The sequence below is a fragment of the Nannospalax galili genome, unplaced genomic scaffold (assembly GCF_000622305.1).
Source record: "Nannospalax galili isolate Female #2095 unplaced genomic scaffold, S.galili_v1.0 scaffold261, whole genome shotgun sequence".
NCBI classification, from domain to species: Eukaryota; Metazoa; Chordata; class Mammalia; order Rodentia; family Spalacidae; genus Nannospalax; species Nannospalax galili.
Window position 1 is genome coordinate 1,751,353 of NW_008345226.1, and position 16,694 is coordinate 1,768,046.

The window sequence follows — 16,694 nt, forward strand, 5'->3', positions numbered from 1 at the left end:
CTCCCTTTTTCTCTCTCTTTCGCCCTATCTCAGAGAACTTATCTAAAAGGCTAGTATTTGTTACAGAATTACTAATAGTAAAATCCATAGCTGAGATCATGCAGAAAGAAGTGTCTCACTTACAAATGACCGAAGCTCCGATAATATATTAGATATTGTTGCATTAGGATCATCATATTCTTGAGGCTGCTCAAAGGATCGTCCTGTTTTGTTAATCAGCCATGCAGCAAGAGTGCAAAACATGTAGAACTGTTCACCAGGGTTGGTAGGCAGAGCAAAATAGTGTCTGTTTCAAGGCAAGGGAGGGTGGGGAGGGGGTGAAACAATGCAAATAAATCTATAAGAAGTAATGGAGCCAATTGCAAAATACTAAAGAACCTGCTGCCTTTCCCCCAAAATAGGCTCAATCCAAAAGATATCAATATTCACTCTGAAGTATCCAGTGATCCATATCACTCACAGTAAAGTTTTGAACCAGCATGATTATAGCAATTACTACTGTATACAAAATGTTAGATCAAAAGCTTCACAGGGAATGGAATGTAGTGTATTTTAGAGAACAAAGCACATAAAGCTTTTGCTAAAACCTCTTAAGTGATTAATAATTAGTGAGTTCTTCATAAAAATGGTAATTTAGAACTATTCTAATTTAAAAGAGATATTAAAGATTATTTACTATGTGCTTTTACTGTTTGTAACCTATCACCTATGTTAAACAGTAGATTTTATACTAGCTGCATATTCAAATCAACTGAGGAGCTCCTAAAAAATACTCCTACCTGACCAAACTTAGGCACTTTCCCCACAATGGATTACATTGTAACTTGTACAAACAGAACCCACTAGAAATATATTTCAACAGCTCCCTGCCTAGATGGTTCTAGGTGCTGAAAGGATTAAGAACTTCACACATCTCCCAGTATAATGAACAATTGCTAACTTGGATTAGAACTTTTACTGTACTAAATAGGCTCCTATTAGGATATTATTTATATCAAGACATGATAGATTTTAAATATGTTTTGATAACATCATTCAAAAAAGTTTGGTTAAGGTTCTGATTTTGCTTTCTTCTTGTAGCTATCACTACTAAATTTACAATACTGGAAATGATGTATACAACCATTACAACCAGTGGTCCACAGTTCCATGTTTTACAAAATTCCCCTCAAATAAGTATAAATGTTCTAGAAGATAGGAATTTTGGAATTTTTAAAGGGCCACAAAGGCTTTTCAGGAATATGCTGGCAATATTTTCAAAGAACCTACCCACCAACAACTCTTTTTGTCCTTATCAACTCAAGGACAAGGGAATGCTTACTGACAGATACTATAGACCCGGGGTGGTGATTCTCAAGTATTTATGTACATCCCAATTACCTTGAAGGATTGATAAAACAGATTGTTGGTTTCAGAAATATCTAGAATTCCTGAGACAGATGTGAACAAGGGCCTGGGGAATGTCAGCCCCACACCCCCAGATGATGCTGATTTTCTGGTCTGGTAATGACATTCTGAGAACCACTGGACTAGATTATCTCCACACAAACCCATGATTCAATGTATCCTGTTCAGCCTCTGAGGAAATAGTACAGACACGGTATTAATGGAATCTTAAGGTTATTTTCTTTTAGTTTGACAAATACATTTGGAAAAATAATGATCTCAATCCTAAAAGTTCTCTTGTGGATCAAGATCAAACTTAAATTTCTAACCTCTTTCCTATTACAGACTAATTCATAAATATGTTCAGTTTACATAAAAGACAAAATAGCATTCAACTCAAGTGTCTAGAAGCAATCAGGGGAAATGATTTAAGCCTAGTAACAGTACTCCAGCTTCTTCATCTGAATTGCCTCTTATAGAATAAAACAAATGTAAGCATGAAGGCGAAGGAAAAGCAAAAAAAAAAAGGGGGGGGGGGGGATGACCCTGCCGTGATTATCTAAGGGGGTGCTAACTCCATTACCTTCGGCAAGCAAGTTAAGCCTCTACTTTCGAAATAATATGAACTTTTTCCCACCACAGCAAGCACAAAACTTTGGTTCTCTAATCAGGGCAGTTCCAAGAGTTATTTCATTTGTCTTTTCCACTTTTCAGTTGCGAAGAATATTGTTATTGCAAAAGTCTTTTGGATCACAGCAATTAATCCACAAGTTTACTAACTGCATATAAAGTGCTCCTCGGCAAGGTCCTGGGTACTACAGTTGTTAGATACAAAGTCTAGCAAAGGAAAAGAGATATCAGAAGGAGCCCTAACCATACCAGCATTCATTTCTAGGTCAGACTGTGGGTGCTAGCCTTTTTCTATACACTGTCTTGTGTTTTTCTACCTTTTCTCTAGTGGGTACTTTTATTACCTTTGGCACATAACTTGTGTTTGGTCACAGTGCATGTGTTTTTGAAAATGGCCAGGCTGTCTTCCAGGCCTTCGTAGCGGTCCAAAACTTGCTTACACTCTCTACAGAATGACCAAGTGGGAGTTGCACCGCCCGGTGCTGGAGTTTCCGGAGTGGGCCAGCTCAAGCTAGCAGGACACAGCAGGGGCCGAGGAGGGGGCTGCGCACGCACCTGGAAGGCGGCTTCAGGTTGCTCTTCCAGAGGATCTCCTCCTCATAGCGGAGCAGCTTCAGCTTCTCCACCAAGTCCTCCATCACCACGAACACGTGGTAGGCCGCGCCGGGCCCGCGCTCCACCACCGCCTCCCCTGCGCCTTCGCCGCGAGCCCGAGACACCCCATCCTCCAAGCGCGACGATACCGCGGCCGCCATCGCAGCACAGACCTACAGCGCCCGGCGTGGGCTCCCGGCCTCGGCCGTCCACACCTCGCAGCCTGCACGGCCGCCACCCGTTACCAGGCGACCGCAGGGCAACTGGTCTCCAGGGCAACTAGACTCCGCCTCCTCCCCGCCGGACCTGCCTCTATGAAGTCTTTCCAACCAAGGCGCGATTCCTGCGTGACGTCACCCTGCCCCCCAGCGGCTCCGCCCACTGTGGCTTAAAGACACAGGACCCGGGTTCGCTTACCTGCTCTGCAAGCTCCGTGCTGGAAGAGCAGGAGTGCTGGACGAGATGGTTTGCTCAGGGCCGCTGAAGGAATGGGCACCTGGGACACCTGATAGCAATTTAAAGGCTTCCAGTGAGGAGAACCCCGGTACTCGAAACTACACTAATCCTTGTTTCATTTTCTCAAAATGGAATGTTTACGTAGTAGTTACGAAAGCGGTTTTATTTAATTTCGCTTTACCTCAGGAGTTCCACAAGAAGGCTTTTGTTTTTGTTGTGCACTTAATCGTTTATTAGGTAATGCTGGCTTTAATAGTGTACTTTAAGGCTTGAAGTACACTACCCCTGTCTTACTCCAATGTAAGGAAAGTGCTTGGTTGGAAGTGGGTGGGGAAAAAGACACGTGGAGGTTGAGGGAGAAAAGAAGGCTTGGGGAGGGCAGTCTACCAACCCTCTTATCCTCCTTTATAATCTGTTCCAAGACCAAGCAGGAGGAAGTTGTTGAGTACTAGTTAAATCCAACAAGCTAGACTATCCCGAATGTATTATCTGTGTTACAGCCTGTTTACTACTGTATTATGCAGCGACTATGTAGAAAATGTAAGAAAGGGACATAATGACTCTATATATGACTCAGCTTTACAGTTCTAAGTCATCTACTGCAATTTTCCTAATAGCTATGAGAAATGAGGTGAAAGGTAGATTACCTGGTCATCCTTAGATATCTTAGAAGCAAGAGGTGGAACAGGTGTTTGTGTTTAAGCCTATGACTTGAAAGGCATCATTATCTCTTGTATCACGCTTTTAAGAATGTAGAAGAATCACATTTTTGACATAACTAAAATTTAAATGTAAGATCTTTGTTTTGTGAGAAAAATGAGTTCTTCTTTCCCTTTCTTAACCTTCTTAGACCAGTGATTCTTCCCAAGCATGTCTATCTCCAATGACCACATTTAGAGGCTGAAGCCATTGTGGTACATCTGTATAACCTTCATTGTACGAGATAGATAAATAAGCTTTTTAGGAATACAGCGACAACCTCGAAAACATTCAGATAGATGTTTTGTGGCACTTCATTAACCAACATATGATATGTGGCTTTTACATGATCATTGAAAGACTCTGGAACAACAGAGATAAGTTGTTGACATCCAATTCAATGGTGTTTGTGCAGGGCATGCTGCCTACATAGGATGTTCTGGCATGCTCAGGAAGATACATAGCACAGTCTGAAACCAGAATTTGGCTGACATTCCAATAATATCTGCATTTTAACTTGAAGATAATATCTCTTCCAGAATCCAGGCATTTCCCTCCCAGGTTCAATGCTGACTCAACCTGGTTTGGAAGCAGCATAAGTCAGTACCCCTGTAATTGTGAACGAAAAAGAAAAAAATATATAAAGTATTCCCTGGTAATTTTGACACATAGATATGAAAAGAAAGAAAGGCCAATTCTTCAGCACTGCAGATTTTCCCACAGGGAAAAAATAGGAAAGAACATGGAAATCTCATTCATCTTTACAAGGTCCAATGATTGCTTGTACTGTTTCCTTATTTATCTGTAGTAACTAATAACACGCCAAAAGGTCTTTTCCTTAATGGAAGTGGTTTCCTTTAGGAAAGTATGTGCTCAAATCCTCTTCTAGCTAGCTACTTGGAAGTTCTGGAGTATATTTTTAATAGCTTTTCTATTTTTTTTTTCTCAAAACCAACTCTTTGACTAAGGAGTTGTAGAGTTTGAAGAGAATGTCATGTGGAAGTATGCTCTACTTCCTACAAAGAATCTTAAATTCAGGCCTCAATTGACCACTATTTGTAACTGGGCTTCTGATCTTGATTGTATTTCCTGTAAACCATCTGTGAAATGGCTAGAAGTGATTTTTAAGACCCTTGAGGTCTTTCTTTCTGTGAGCTAATTTCTGAAAACCAAACAGAATCCCAGTCACAGCTAACTGAAGCTAAATGTTTTCCCTGAAACGTACTTGTGAGGCTGGTGGTGAAAAGGATGGCTTTCCAGTGGGTACAACTTCAAGATGGAGGAAGGTGTTCCAGGGCAGTCTTCCAAGATAGGAACAAGTCTTGCAAGAGGGTTGAGCAGACTTAAAGAGCAAACTAGCTCTGTGTTAGGTAGGGCTAGTGGGAGGGGTTTGAGTCATGGAGACAAGGCTCTAATGACTGTATAAAAGACCTCATCGTGGGACTATATTAGCTGTAGTGGGAATTTGATCCGTATTCTTTCTTCCATATGCTGTTTCACTTCTGCATTCTGCCATCAGTTGACACAGCATGAGACCATCACCAGAAGCTGGTCAAATGCCCATGCCATTCTACTGAACTTCCCAGACTGCACAACCAAAATCCATATAAACTTCCTTTGCTTATAAATTTCTTAGTCTCGGCTATTCTGTTATAGCAACAGAAACCATCTAAAATAGCTTCTTTGTGTTGTAAATGGCTCAGTTTCACCCATTTGGGATATTAGAAACTTAGAAAATCATAATTAAATAAAACTTCCTTGAACTATATGAATGGAAACCTTTTTATTTAGTCTCTCTGGTTTTGTGGCTGGATCTGAGAATTAAATTATGTACTGATAGTTTAACAGAAGAAAAACATACAAATTTAATTCAATAGCTTTCTGTGCATGTAGAAGCCTGCTTAGAAAGAAGCTAGCTATGATCGAAAGCATATGTATTCTTTTTTAATTAATACAAGGATGGTACATTTGTAGAGAAGTGGCAAGACAAAGGAAAATTGTATTTAAGCTTATAAGGGTAATCAGTTGTGGGAAAACGACTAGGAAATATGTGTTTGAAACTAATGGAAGATAAAAGTTATTTAATAGGTTTATCTATATGGACTCATTTCAGCATCAGCTTCCAGTGTCCAGTAATGAAAGAACTATTCTCTTCTTGGTACAGGGAGGGAATCTTTCTCATGGGAAATTTCACGACATACTTTTAAATAGAAATTGAAGTTTGAGAGTGTGTCTGCTATTTCTCAAGTGCCACCCACTCAAAACAATAAGCTATAGTAACATAATCTAGGTGGCATGTTCTAAATTCCTTCAGTATGATAAAAAAAAAAAAGTGCTAAAATTCTAGAAACAGGGGCTGGGAGATGGCTCAGTGGTTAAGAGCACTGGCTGTTCCTGCAGGAGACCTGGGTTTGAATTCCTGCACCCACATGGCAGCTAACAGCCATCATAACTCCAGTTCCAGGCTATCCAACTCCTTCTTCTGACCTCCTTGGGCTCTGTAAAGCATGGGTGCACTTACATACATGTGGGCAATATACTCATACTATCACACAAAAAATAAATAAAATTTTTTTTAATTCTAGAAATAAAGGTCATATGTAAATGTGAACATTAGAAGAATCCTCTGTGAAGCACAGTGAAAACATGCAACGAGTGAGACATGGTGGTTAGCGCAGCAGCAGGAGTTGCCAGTGACATAATCGGGGCAATCCACAAGAATCTAGAGAGAAGCTATGACTCTAGCTCCATATTTCCACATCAAATACAAACTAAAGGTTTACTGGAGATAGAGAAACAAACAATAAACTCAGTAACGAACAACATATTACACCTGGAAATAAAGCTCTCATCTTTATGGAGAAACTTGTTAAACTTCATGGGAAATCCAAATTCATATACTTTTCTTGATGAGACTATCAGAATTTTCACTCAATTTCTAAATTCCAAGTCATTTGAGCTAAAATTCTAAGAGTGTTGACCCAACGCTTTATACTTAAGAGTACATTTTAAAGAAATATAAAGATGGAATTACAATGTAATGTAGCAGATTTTCTAATAAAAATCAGTAATGCCATAGGAATGAATAAGAAATAGCCTGGAAACAGTCAAGGATTTTTTATGGAAACTCAGCATTAAGGAACTGATATTACCAATTAGCAGAAAAAGATGAACTAGAGACAAAATGTTGAGAAACTACTAGTTATCTATATGGAAAGATGGCTTTTCTGATTCCTATCACTTTTATTCCAGATGGACTGAAGATGCCAGTGTGAAGCATGTGTAATCTCTTTATAAGAAAGCAAAGGATCATTAACTTCAGGAAAAGACTTTTCAAAAAAGAAATAAATAGAAAAATGTAGGAGTAAAGCTCATCAAAATTTAGATGCCTAGGTACAAAATAAGACCATATAGTGACCAGTGAAGGTGTTTGTGATCCATATAATGTCAGTGGATTGGTTTCTAAGGTTCACTGACTCCATGGTTTAATTTTCTTGGGGGAAATGAACTACATGTGTGAACTCATGAGTATATAACCCCTGTGTAAGTAATGGGAGTGAATAAGAAATTCAAGTAGTATTTGTGTTGGGGAGTAGGAGATAATGTGATCTTAGTGTTCTGTCAATAATGCAGAGAAGGGAAAATAGGAAGGTGATAATTGATTCTGAAGAAATTTTGCATAGTTAGGTAAAATATGTTCTTAAACTGGGATACATGGCAATTAGAATTGTGAAAAAGATGACAGTTCACACATTTTAGGAAGTAAATTTAGCAAAACTTATATCAGGTTCAATAAGATAGGTTGTGGGACATAGAGTTTCCCCATTTAGGGACAAGAAAGCTAGATTTTATGCTCTTGTTTCACTGTGTGCTATGAGCTTCTGTGAACACCTGAGGGTGAGGTGACTCATTGGTGAGAAATATGCAGCTGGGAACACTGATCATGCAATAGTCATAATAGCTAGAATGGCTATATTACCATGAAAGAAACATCGGAAAGGCAGGGTCAACTTTTATGACAATGGTTGACATTAAACTTAGTTTTTAATTACATGTGTATGAGTGCACGTGGAAGTGCAGTCGCCCATGGAGTTGGCTGAAAAGGGTGTCAGCCAATCCCTTATATGTGAGTATATATCCTGATGTAACAACAAGGGCCAGAAAAATGGAAAGGAAGTACAGAGGGAAAGGGAAAGAAAGAACCAAGAGAGGGGATAATAGGAAACATATTACAAAGGGGGAAATGGGGGAAATAGGGGTATTCAACTGGAAAGGGAGAAATGAAGGACCTATAAGGAACCATGGGGGTAAAGAAGAAGAAGGAAAATGGGAGTACTTAAACTGGGGAGGGAGGAGGGAGGTTAGATAGGGAGAGAGAGAAGAGAAATAAAGTTTAGGTGGTGTAAAAAGCCAGGCAGATATGTATTAACTCAACTCCACCCCTGAAAAATACAATATCTGAACATGAATACATGTGTATTCTCAAAGGCTGCATAGCAAGAAACACAGTGCCAGGCAGAAGAAGCCTCCCTTTGAGTTGTTGGTCAGGGTAGTCCAAGAGACTCCCACAATAACACAAGCTATTGTCTGAAACTTTGCCTCCCAGAACTTGAAGGTAAAACCTTATTGCTAAAGACAGGATATACTTCAGATACAGGACTTGGAGCAATGGAATGGGAACTGACCTGGAAGCCTTCTCCCTGAAGACTATCACTCATAGTTCTAGAAGATTCTCTGCAAACTACTAAGGGAGAAAAATAAATCAGTGGTGCAGCCCAGCTGTAAAGCCTAATAACCACAACAACTGGCACAGCAAACTATTGGTGCAGTAGTGGCACTTTTATCTAGTGGGTAATCAACAGCTATCTAATTGGACTTAAAGCCCTCTCATTGGGAAGGAACTCATGGGTGGCACTGTAAATATAGCCAAATACACATGACTGGAGAGGTCATAAATCTCAGAGAAAATCCTATTTCTGTCATCTCTCTAGACAAATGAAATTTCTTACTGTATGCTAAACTTGGATCATTATATTTGCAGACATATATACCATACACCATTCATGAAAGAAGCTTCTTTTTTTCAACAAATGGAGGCTATTACAGAGTTCCACAACTGGTCACACAAAGAGAATATGTCTGAGAGATGCCCAGCTGTAAGTGACACATCTACAGTGGAACGTCTATACCTAAAACTCATGGAACATAGTGGAGCAGGGGGTAGAGAGAATACTAATACATCCCTTAACTTTCAACAGTGAAGCTTCTTCATAAAGCAGAGTGTGATGTACACAGAAGGCCACAAGTGGCTAAGTTATAGAGAATAAGAGACTGTAGAATAAGTGTGCCTGGATATAATTCCTATGCTAAAACTCACCCACTTATGGCTTAGGGACCATTGCAGAAGACCGGGTGGGAAGATTGTAAGAGCCAGTGTTGGTGCATGAACATAAGGAATCAGAGGCCTCTGAGAACTTGTAACTATGGTGACAGCCTACACAATACCCATGCAGACTCAATCAGACAAAAACCCAGCAAAGAGTGGGGGAAATGGGTAGCAGGCCCCAAAACTAGCCAAGGAACTATTGGCAAATTATTACTGTGGTAATGGAGAGTAGATCTTCTTTAAAGGAATGAGAGTAGATATGCTGACTAGACTCTGGTGGATGAACTTGTACCAAAGGGACATCTGGGTACAAATACTTAACTGGGTAAAACTTAACATATATGACAGAATACCTGAAATCTGGTGGGAAGTTATGGGGGATGGGGACGAAGAAGGGGTCTAAATGTGATTAAGATCGATTATATATAATGCACAAAAAAAGAAAAAGAAAAGGGTGTCAGATCCCCTGGAGCTGGAGTTACAGGCAGTTATGAGTCATGGGTGTGGGCACCAAACTTTGGTCCTTGCAAGAGTGGTACATAGTTGAGATTAAAATGTATCTCTTCTGAATTTCTGCCTGCTTCCCTCCAAAGTAGTTATCTTTAAATTAAATAAAGATAAGGTTACTGTAGATATAAACCACATAAAGTGTCAGATGGGAGCAATAGCATGTAAGTAACTCTACAACTATTCAGACATTTGGCCTAATCTGATGAGACCTTCACTCCATCATACATAATAGTAACACTTTGATGTGATGTATGCTTGATGCTAACAAGGATTGATCTGATCTGTCAAAGTTTTGAAGGGTAAATAGAAATTCATTTATTTTTCAAGAACCAGATTAAAAAGATTCAATTACTTTACAGCTGGGGACAGCAGTCTGTTTTAGGGAAAAATTAATTTGTTTGGCATAAACAATAAATGCCATAGTAGAAACCTCTCTTAATGGGGCTCCCTGGGGTTAAACGAAAACAAATCTGCTGGATGCTACCTCAGCTGGGCTTATCACACTTTCCTGATCCAACTCTGCATCTCAGTGCTTGGTATGACTTACTTTCTGATTGCCTTTTCCACAAATCTTTATTGACATCTTGTCTTAGGTTTTGGAACCTATTGCCCGAACCATTACATGGTAATAAAATATTGAATTCGAATCTTTTATTTTTATTCCTCTTTAGTAGAGATGAAGCCTTACTCCATACCTACACATTTTGCTTCATAAATAGAAAAAATAATTCATTCTGCCATTGCACATACTGACATTTGTCACTGAGAGAACATTACTTTACTTTTTTTATTCTGAAGATGTGGGTCTGAAAGCCCAAACTGGTATGTCCAATGCCACCATTTTGCTTTTAGACATACAGGGGGTGTACTTTCTTAACATTGTTATTGTACATTTGAATGCACATGTGTTAGGCACTGGCCAGAGCAAAATGCAAAGTCTTATGGGCCTGGTCTTCTTGTCCAAATAGTTATGCCTTATTGCAGAGTCCCACATAATTGGAAATTGCAACTAAAATACTACACAGAAGAGTAAATCAACTCTGGGGGAAAAGGTTCTCCAGTCCCCTTTTCTTTCACCTTTCTACAAGAGTTGGCTCTTCTTCCTTTGCACAACTATCTTATGATATGATCTCCCCTGGGAGTTTCATTATTTCTTCTTGGTTATAAAGAAGCAGAAAGAATTAGCAGAAGTTCATAGAAGCAACATACTTGAGGCAGATTTCTGAAGACTCAAACTTCAGAACAAAAGTGTTGGCTGCTGCCCCGTGTGCCCAGTGTGGGACCAATGCCCATTAGCCTCTGGTTTAGGTGTGTAGGAACATGAGTTGATTTATTTTTGCCTGTAAACTTCAGTAAAGGAATTTCTGGAATCTAGAAACAGCAGGCATCTCTAGCCCGCACACTGAGAATTCAAATTTAAGTGTATTTAAGTATATTCTGAATAGTGTCCTCCAAAATAGCCCCAAATCAAGACTGTAAACTAAAATCTCTTCTTGCAATTTTGTAATAACTTGTCATTTTCACTAGGTTTTCTTTGACATGATCTATATACCCAGCATACATTAAAAAAATACAATGAAGGGGGCTGGAGAGATGGGTCAGTGGTTAGGAACACTGTTCTTGTAGAAGACCCGGATTCAAATCCCAGCACCCACATGGCAACTAACAACTGTCTATAACTCCTGTTCCATTGCACAGCATGGGTGCACTTACCTACATGCAGGCATAACACTCATACTCATAAAATAAAAATAATAAATAAAATATTTTTAAAAATACAATGACATGTTTCAGGGCATTACTCAATACTCATAATTTCTATATAAGAGTTTCTCAGGAAGTGTTCCCAGTTAGTTGTATAGGAGGAGTGTGGTTGTCTAAGCCCCAGGAAGATGGGGAGGGCTTCCCCACAGTTCACCTACGGAGTGAGGATGATAGCTTTTCCTTCACCTTATAGTTATAAAAAATAGCTAATCATCTACTAGCTCATTCCTTTTAAAAATTAGTGTGAAAAGTTTATGTTTATTTGGTCCATTTCTAGAATTCAAGTTTCTAGTCAACTTCAGTGAGTCTCTTGACTTATGCCTGTAAAACTGTTGTTTGTTTGTTTCTGTTTTTGTGGCTTTAAAACAAGATTAACCCTCTGGTAGAGCAGCCTCTCTCTTCAGTTCTCTGTCTTTTTGATTATCCAACACTCATTACCCAGATGAAGTCTGCATTTATTGATGTTAAAATATATCCTGTAAAGAAATTGAATTTATCATCTAGAGACATAACTTATACTATCTGACTCTTACTTGAAGTCACTGAAAAGCCATTTTTTAAAAATCTCCTATTTTCTATTTTTAAACTGATAATTTTTAGACAGACACTTGCTATTTCATTTATGACAGTGCTGCTGAGTATGAAAACCTCATGCTTTACTTCTTAGAAGGCAAGGACCATTGCACTGTAAAAATCTTTAATCGGTTCAGCTTCTTGGAGGAAGAATAACACTTCTGAAATGAGGTGGGGGTAGGGAACTTTCCTAAGTAAAATTAGAAATGCCTCAGAGGAGTTTGCTCTTTCAAAGGCAGCACTATTTCTATTTTGTAAAATAGAAAGATAAAAAGGTCTTTATTCTTGCTTGAAATACACTGATGACTTCCTTTTAGTTTTCCCTCCAGATATGTTCCTGGTTCAGTCTTTTGTCTACATCGTTCCCTAAGTGATCTTTCTAAAAATGCAAATATGGACATGCTGTTGTCATTTTCCCCCTAGTCAGGACAACATCCAAATATCTTAGATTGCTATATAAGCCTCTAGGGACAGATTCAGGCTTTGTCAGGCCTGAAGCTCATGCAGCTGAGGGTGAGGATCATCTGAGAACACAAAATTTTAAATTTCAATTCCGCTACTGGGTTTAAAAAGGGGCTGTGCAGATGAACCTCCTGAAAGCATAAATCTCACCAATCTCCTTGTAGATCTGCCTCTATTAAGGGAATTGCTTAATTGTCTCTAATGAGCTGAGGTTACTGGGTCAATAAATAATGAATAGGATAAAGTAACTGTCCAACAAGCTGAAGCTGCTGATAGCTCAGAGATCTCTAACAGAATCAAGGTTTAAAGTAGCTGTGTATAACCAGGGCAGCTCTTCCCAGCAAGAGAGAAATATGCTGAACTTTCTTATAGTTTCCTTAATAAAGAAGATGTTAAGCACACCATATTCAGATTACATTGATTTCAAATAAGTGCAAGTTTGACCCTCAGATTAAACAAAATTAAGTTAAATTGTGTCGCCATAACTTATGGTCACAATATGCAACTCAGGTAGCAACTAAATTCCCTCACTAACCCTTTATTCTCTGGTTCAAATATTTATTTAGCATTTTTTTTGTGTGTGCTCTGAGCCACAATTCTTGGTAATAGTTTAATGGTGGATGATTCGATTCTGTCCCTCTTATACCATTGTCTGGGTCTGTAGTTAACATAACTACAATTATGCTGACAGAACCTGTAGTTAACGTCCTCACACCAAAGGGTCTGGTTTCTCCGCAGTTGAACTGGAGAGAACTTAATGATAAGAGTTGCCACATATACTCTGTCATCCTTTCTCTATAGTGTCATCCTCTCTTGCAACTCCTGGTCCCCCCTTTTTCACCTCTGTAGCTTCTTTTTAAAAGCAAGCAGTATTTTTTTTTTTTTGGTGGCGTTTCTCTAAAGTGTTGATGCTAGCTTGGGCCCTCCAAGAAGCAGTGGCCAAAAATGGGATTAGACATGCAAGAATTATTAGCCTGTATGCCTGAGATAGAAAATGGGAAAGAAATTGGCAAAGATTGGAATTATGGGCAGATCCCGGTGCAACACTGGTGCCAAATGAGTAACAAAGAGAAGGAAGGTTGGGTGAAGCAAGCTCTTTACAGTGCCAGGCAGTCTAATGGCCCCATTTAGAGCTGAAAGTCTTGCATGTTACCCTGTATGCCCACCATATTAATATACCTGGGTTTGGGATGTGTAGCTTTCAGAAGCCAGGGAGGTCTGCCAAATCCTTTGCTTTCTTCTTTGTAAAGAGGATGCAAGTTGCAATTTTGTGTTTTGCAGGGGCTGGGTGGTTAACTCAGTGGAAAAGTTGCTTGCTGCACAAGCACCAGGACCAAAGTTCAGATCCTCAGTACCCACATAAAAGCCACGAGAGTGAGCTTGACAGCTTCTCTGTAATCCCAGGGCTCAGGAGGCAGCAGCAGGTATCCTGGGACAAGCCGGGTACTAGCCAAATTGGTACGCTCTGGGTTCAGTTAGAGACCCTGCCTGATTGAGGAAGATACTGGACATCAACCTCTGGCCTCCTTACACATATGCACACACATGTGGCCACACGTATGCTAACACATGTGCACATATACACCCACACTGCATATGCACATGCAAAAGGAAAAAAAAAAGAAAGAAATTTATCTTTTGTTTTGGAGGAGTTGTCTCAGCATGGCCCTAATCACTGAATCCTCAAAACCCCACTGAAGTGATTGATACCTGATTTTTTGTAGTGTAATTTTTCTCCTTGCAAAGTGCATTTATCTTAACAGGGCCTCCAGCTTATTACCCACTTCTTGCCCCCATTCAGTCAGCAGTGTGTCAGGATTTGATAGATCAATTTGATGTTCTGTGGGATATCCTAGAATCCTTCGAGTGCTCTGTGGCTGCCTACTTAACATTCTCTGAGGGAAAATTTTAAATGAATATTGTTGTCCACCCATGTGATCTGCTAAGTCCCACGTGACTGGGTAGCAGTGGATACAAAGAGAGATGGCATGGTACCCAATAATAAAATATTACACACAGACAATTTAATATTAAAGAGAGTTTGGGGACCAGGAGACTCTCTGTTCCATAGGACAAAGAGCTCTAAGTCCCAGGGCTTAGGGACCATTTCAGGAGGGGGAGGTGCGGAAAGATTGTAAGAGTCAGGGGAGAAGGTGCATGGCCATAAGGAACCAGAATCTTACAGGCCCCTGGGACCTTGCTCGTATGACCAATAGCATCAGCATACACAAGACCCAAGCAAACTCAATCAGACAAAAAAACCAGCAGAGAACTGGGGAAATGAACATCAGGCCAAAGAACTATTGGCAGCTGATTATTGCTGGGTGAGGGAGAATTGATTTTTTTAAGGGAGAGACTCTAAATAGGCTGACTAGATTCGAGTGGATGAACTTGCACTGAGGAACATTTGGGGACAAATGCTTGACCGGATAGGTCTTAACATATAGGACAGAATGCATGTGGGGTGGTGCCAATGGGGAATGGGGTATAAGATAACTAAGATGTTTTATATGAAATGCCCAAGAATTCAATAAAATATAGATTAAAATAAATAATAAAATCTTGAAGCAGTTTCAGAGATTTACATTTGACTATCCCTGCTGTGAGGCTCTTCCTCCATGGTCTCAGGATGTGGTGAAGCGATTGTTCTACCTGCCAGTTGTATGAACTGGAGTCAATGCATGTAGGGACTGCACTGTTCAGGTACATGACTGTCATGGAGAAGGAGTCCTTCCTCCTAGGTCCCAGCTCTTTCTGTAGTCAGTGGGTTACAGACATGAAAACATGTCATGGCGTGAGAATTGAGCAGGTGATTATGACTTTGTTAAACAACTACTATCAGTCTCCGTGTTCTAGTTTGTTTCTCTATTGCTGTGACAAAATACTCTGAGCAATACCAACTTGGGGAAGAAAGGATTTATTTTATCTTATATCTCCCCAGTCACGGTTCATCAGGGAGCCTAAGGTTGGAACTCAGGGTGGGAACCTAGAGGCAGGAGCTGGAGCACAGGCCATGGAGGAACACTGCTTACTGGCATGCTCACCAGGCCCCTGCCCAGCCTGCTTTCTTATGCAACACAGGCCCACCTGCCCAGGAGTGGCACCACGCACGGTGGGCTGCCACTCCCACATTACTCATCAAGAAGATGCCCCACAGACATGGCCACAGGCCAGTCCTACAGAGGCAATTCCCCAACTGAGGCACCCTCAACCCAGGTGTGTCAAGTTGACACTAACGCTATCCAGCACACTCCTCTTTCTATTCTTGTCTTCATTTGGTTGTAGTTTTAAGCAACACACTTGGGGGCTGCCAGTCTGCTTTATTCATAGACATTGATGCTGTATTAATCATCTCTATGAGTCCTTGTAGGTCAAGCCCCCCACCCCCAAGCCTTGCCAGTGACTGTGGCAAGTGCAGCTACCTGGAGCACACAGTTAGATAAGTGCTGTCACCAGGCATTTATTACTTTAAGGTCCCATATCTTCCCAGATGTCAGTTAGCTCTAAATGGCTGCTTCTGGTCTCACAGTCTGACCTATAGGGAGAGATCACAGAATTTCTTCATCTGTTAACTATCTCTATCACATGACAGCCTTTGTGAACAGTGTCCTCTCTGGGCCCTTCTGTAGAACATTTTGTGATGATGTGATGGATCCTATAGCCTTCTGTCCTATGTTCTACATGTCCACTTTCCTCAGCCTCCTAATTCCTTCATCCACCTTCTGCTAGGGCACCTTGGGTAGTTGAGTTCTACTTTGTTGAGTATTGCTTGGGCTTCTAGGAGCTACCCCAGTTGTAAGTCAACCTATCTATGATGTCCTTGCTAAGACATTGCTGCCAAGTTAATAGTTCTTACTTATTCAGTTATATATTTGGCTGTCTTGACCAAGTACTTTCAAAATATAATCCTAGGAGCAAGTTTTGGACTCCTACTCATCTAAGGCTAGCTTGTGCACATACATGGGACTCTTTAGCTTTAGAAAGCCTCTTTCCTTTGTTGCTTCAGAGCTCTGCTACCATTATGGCCTCCTGGATTTACACTCATCATGACACTTTTCAGCTGATACCTTGTTAGTTTATTTCTGTTTCATTCTTCCTTGTGTTGCATCTGGTACCTAGATGTTTAAGAGCCATTCCATCCTCTATCTTCCTACTATCTTCCATATGATTGTATACAACTTAGGGTAATAAAATTAAAACTTCGTATGATTCAGAAACTACCATAAGAGTTAAT

At 40.1% G+C, this 16,694-nt stretch overlaps 1 protein-coding gene across 1 annotated transcript in view; it reads right to left on the reverse strand.

Annotated features, from left to right (window-relative positions):
• The window catches only part of Ift57 (intraflagellar transport 57), a 61,714-nt gene extending 58,808 nt beyond the window's left edge, over positions 1-2,906 (reverse strand). The window contains exons 1-2 of the mRNA XM_008841424.3: positions 2,572-2,906; positions 124-286 (exon numbers count right to left, since the gene is read on the reverse strand). Of these exons, the coding sequence (XP_008839646.1) occupies positions 124-286; positions 2,572-2,771 (363 nt within the window). The 5' untranslated portion in view covers positions 2,772-2,906. The remainder of the gene's footprint in view (positions 1-123; positions 287-2,571) is intronic.
• Between the last annotated feature and the right edge of the window lie 13,788 nt (positions 2,907-16,694).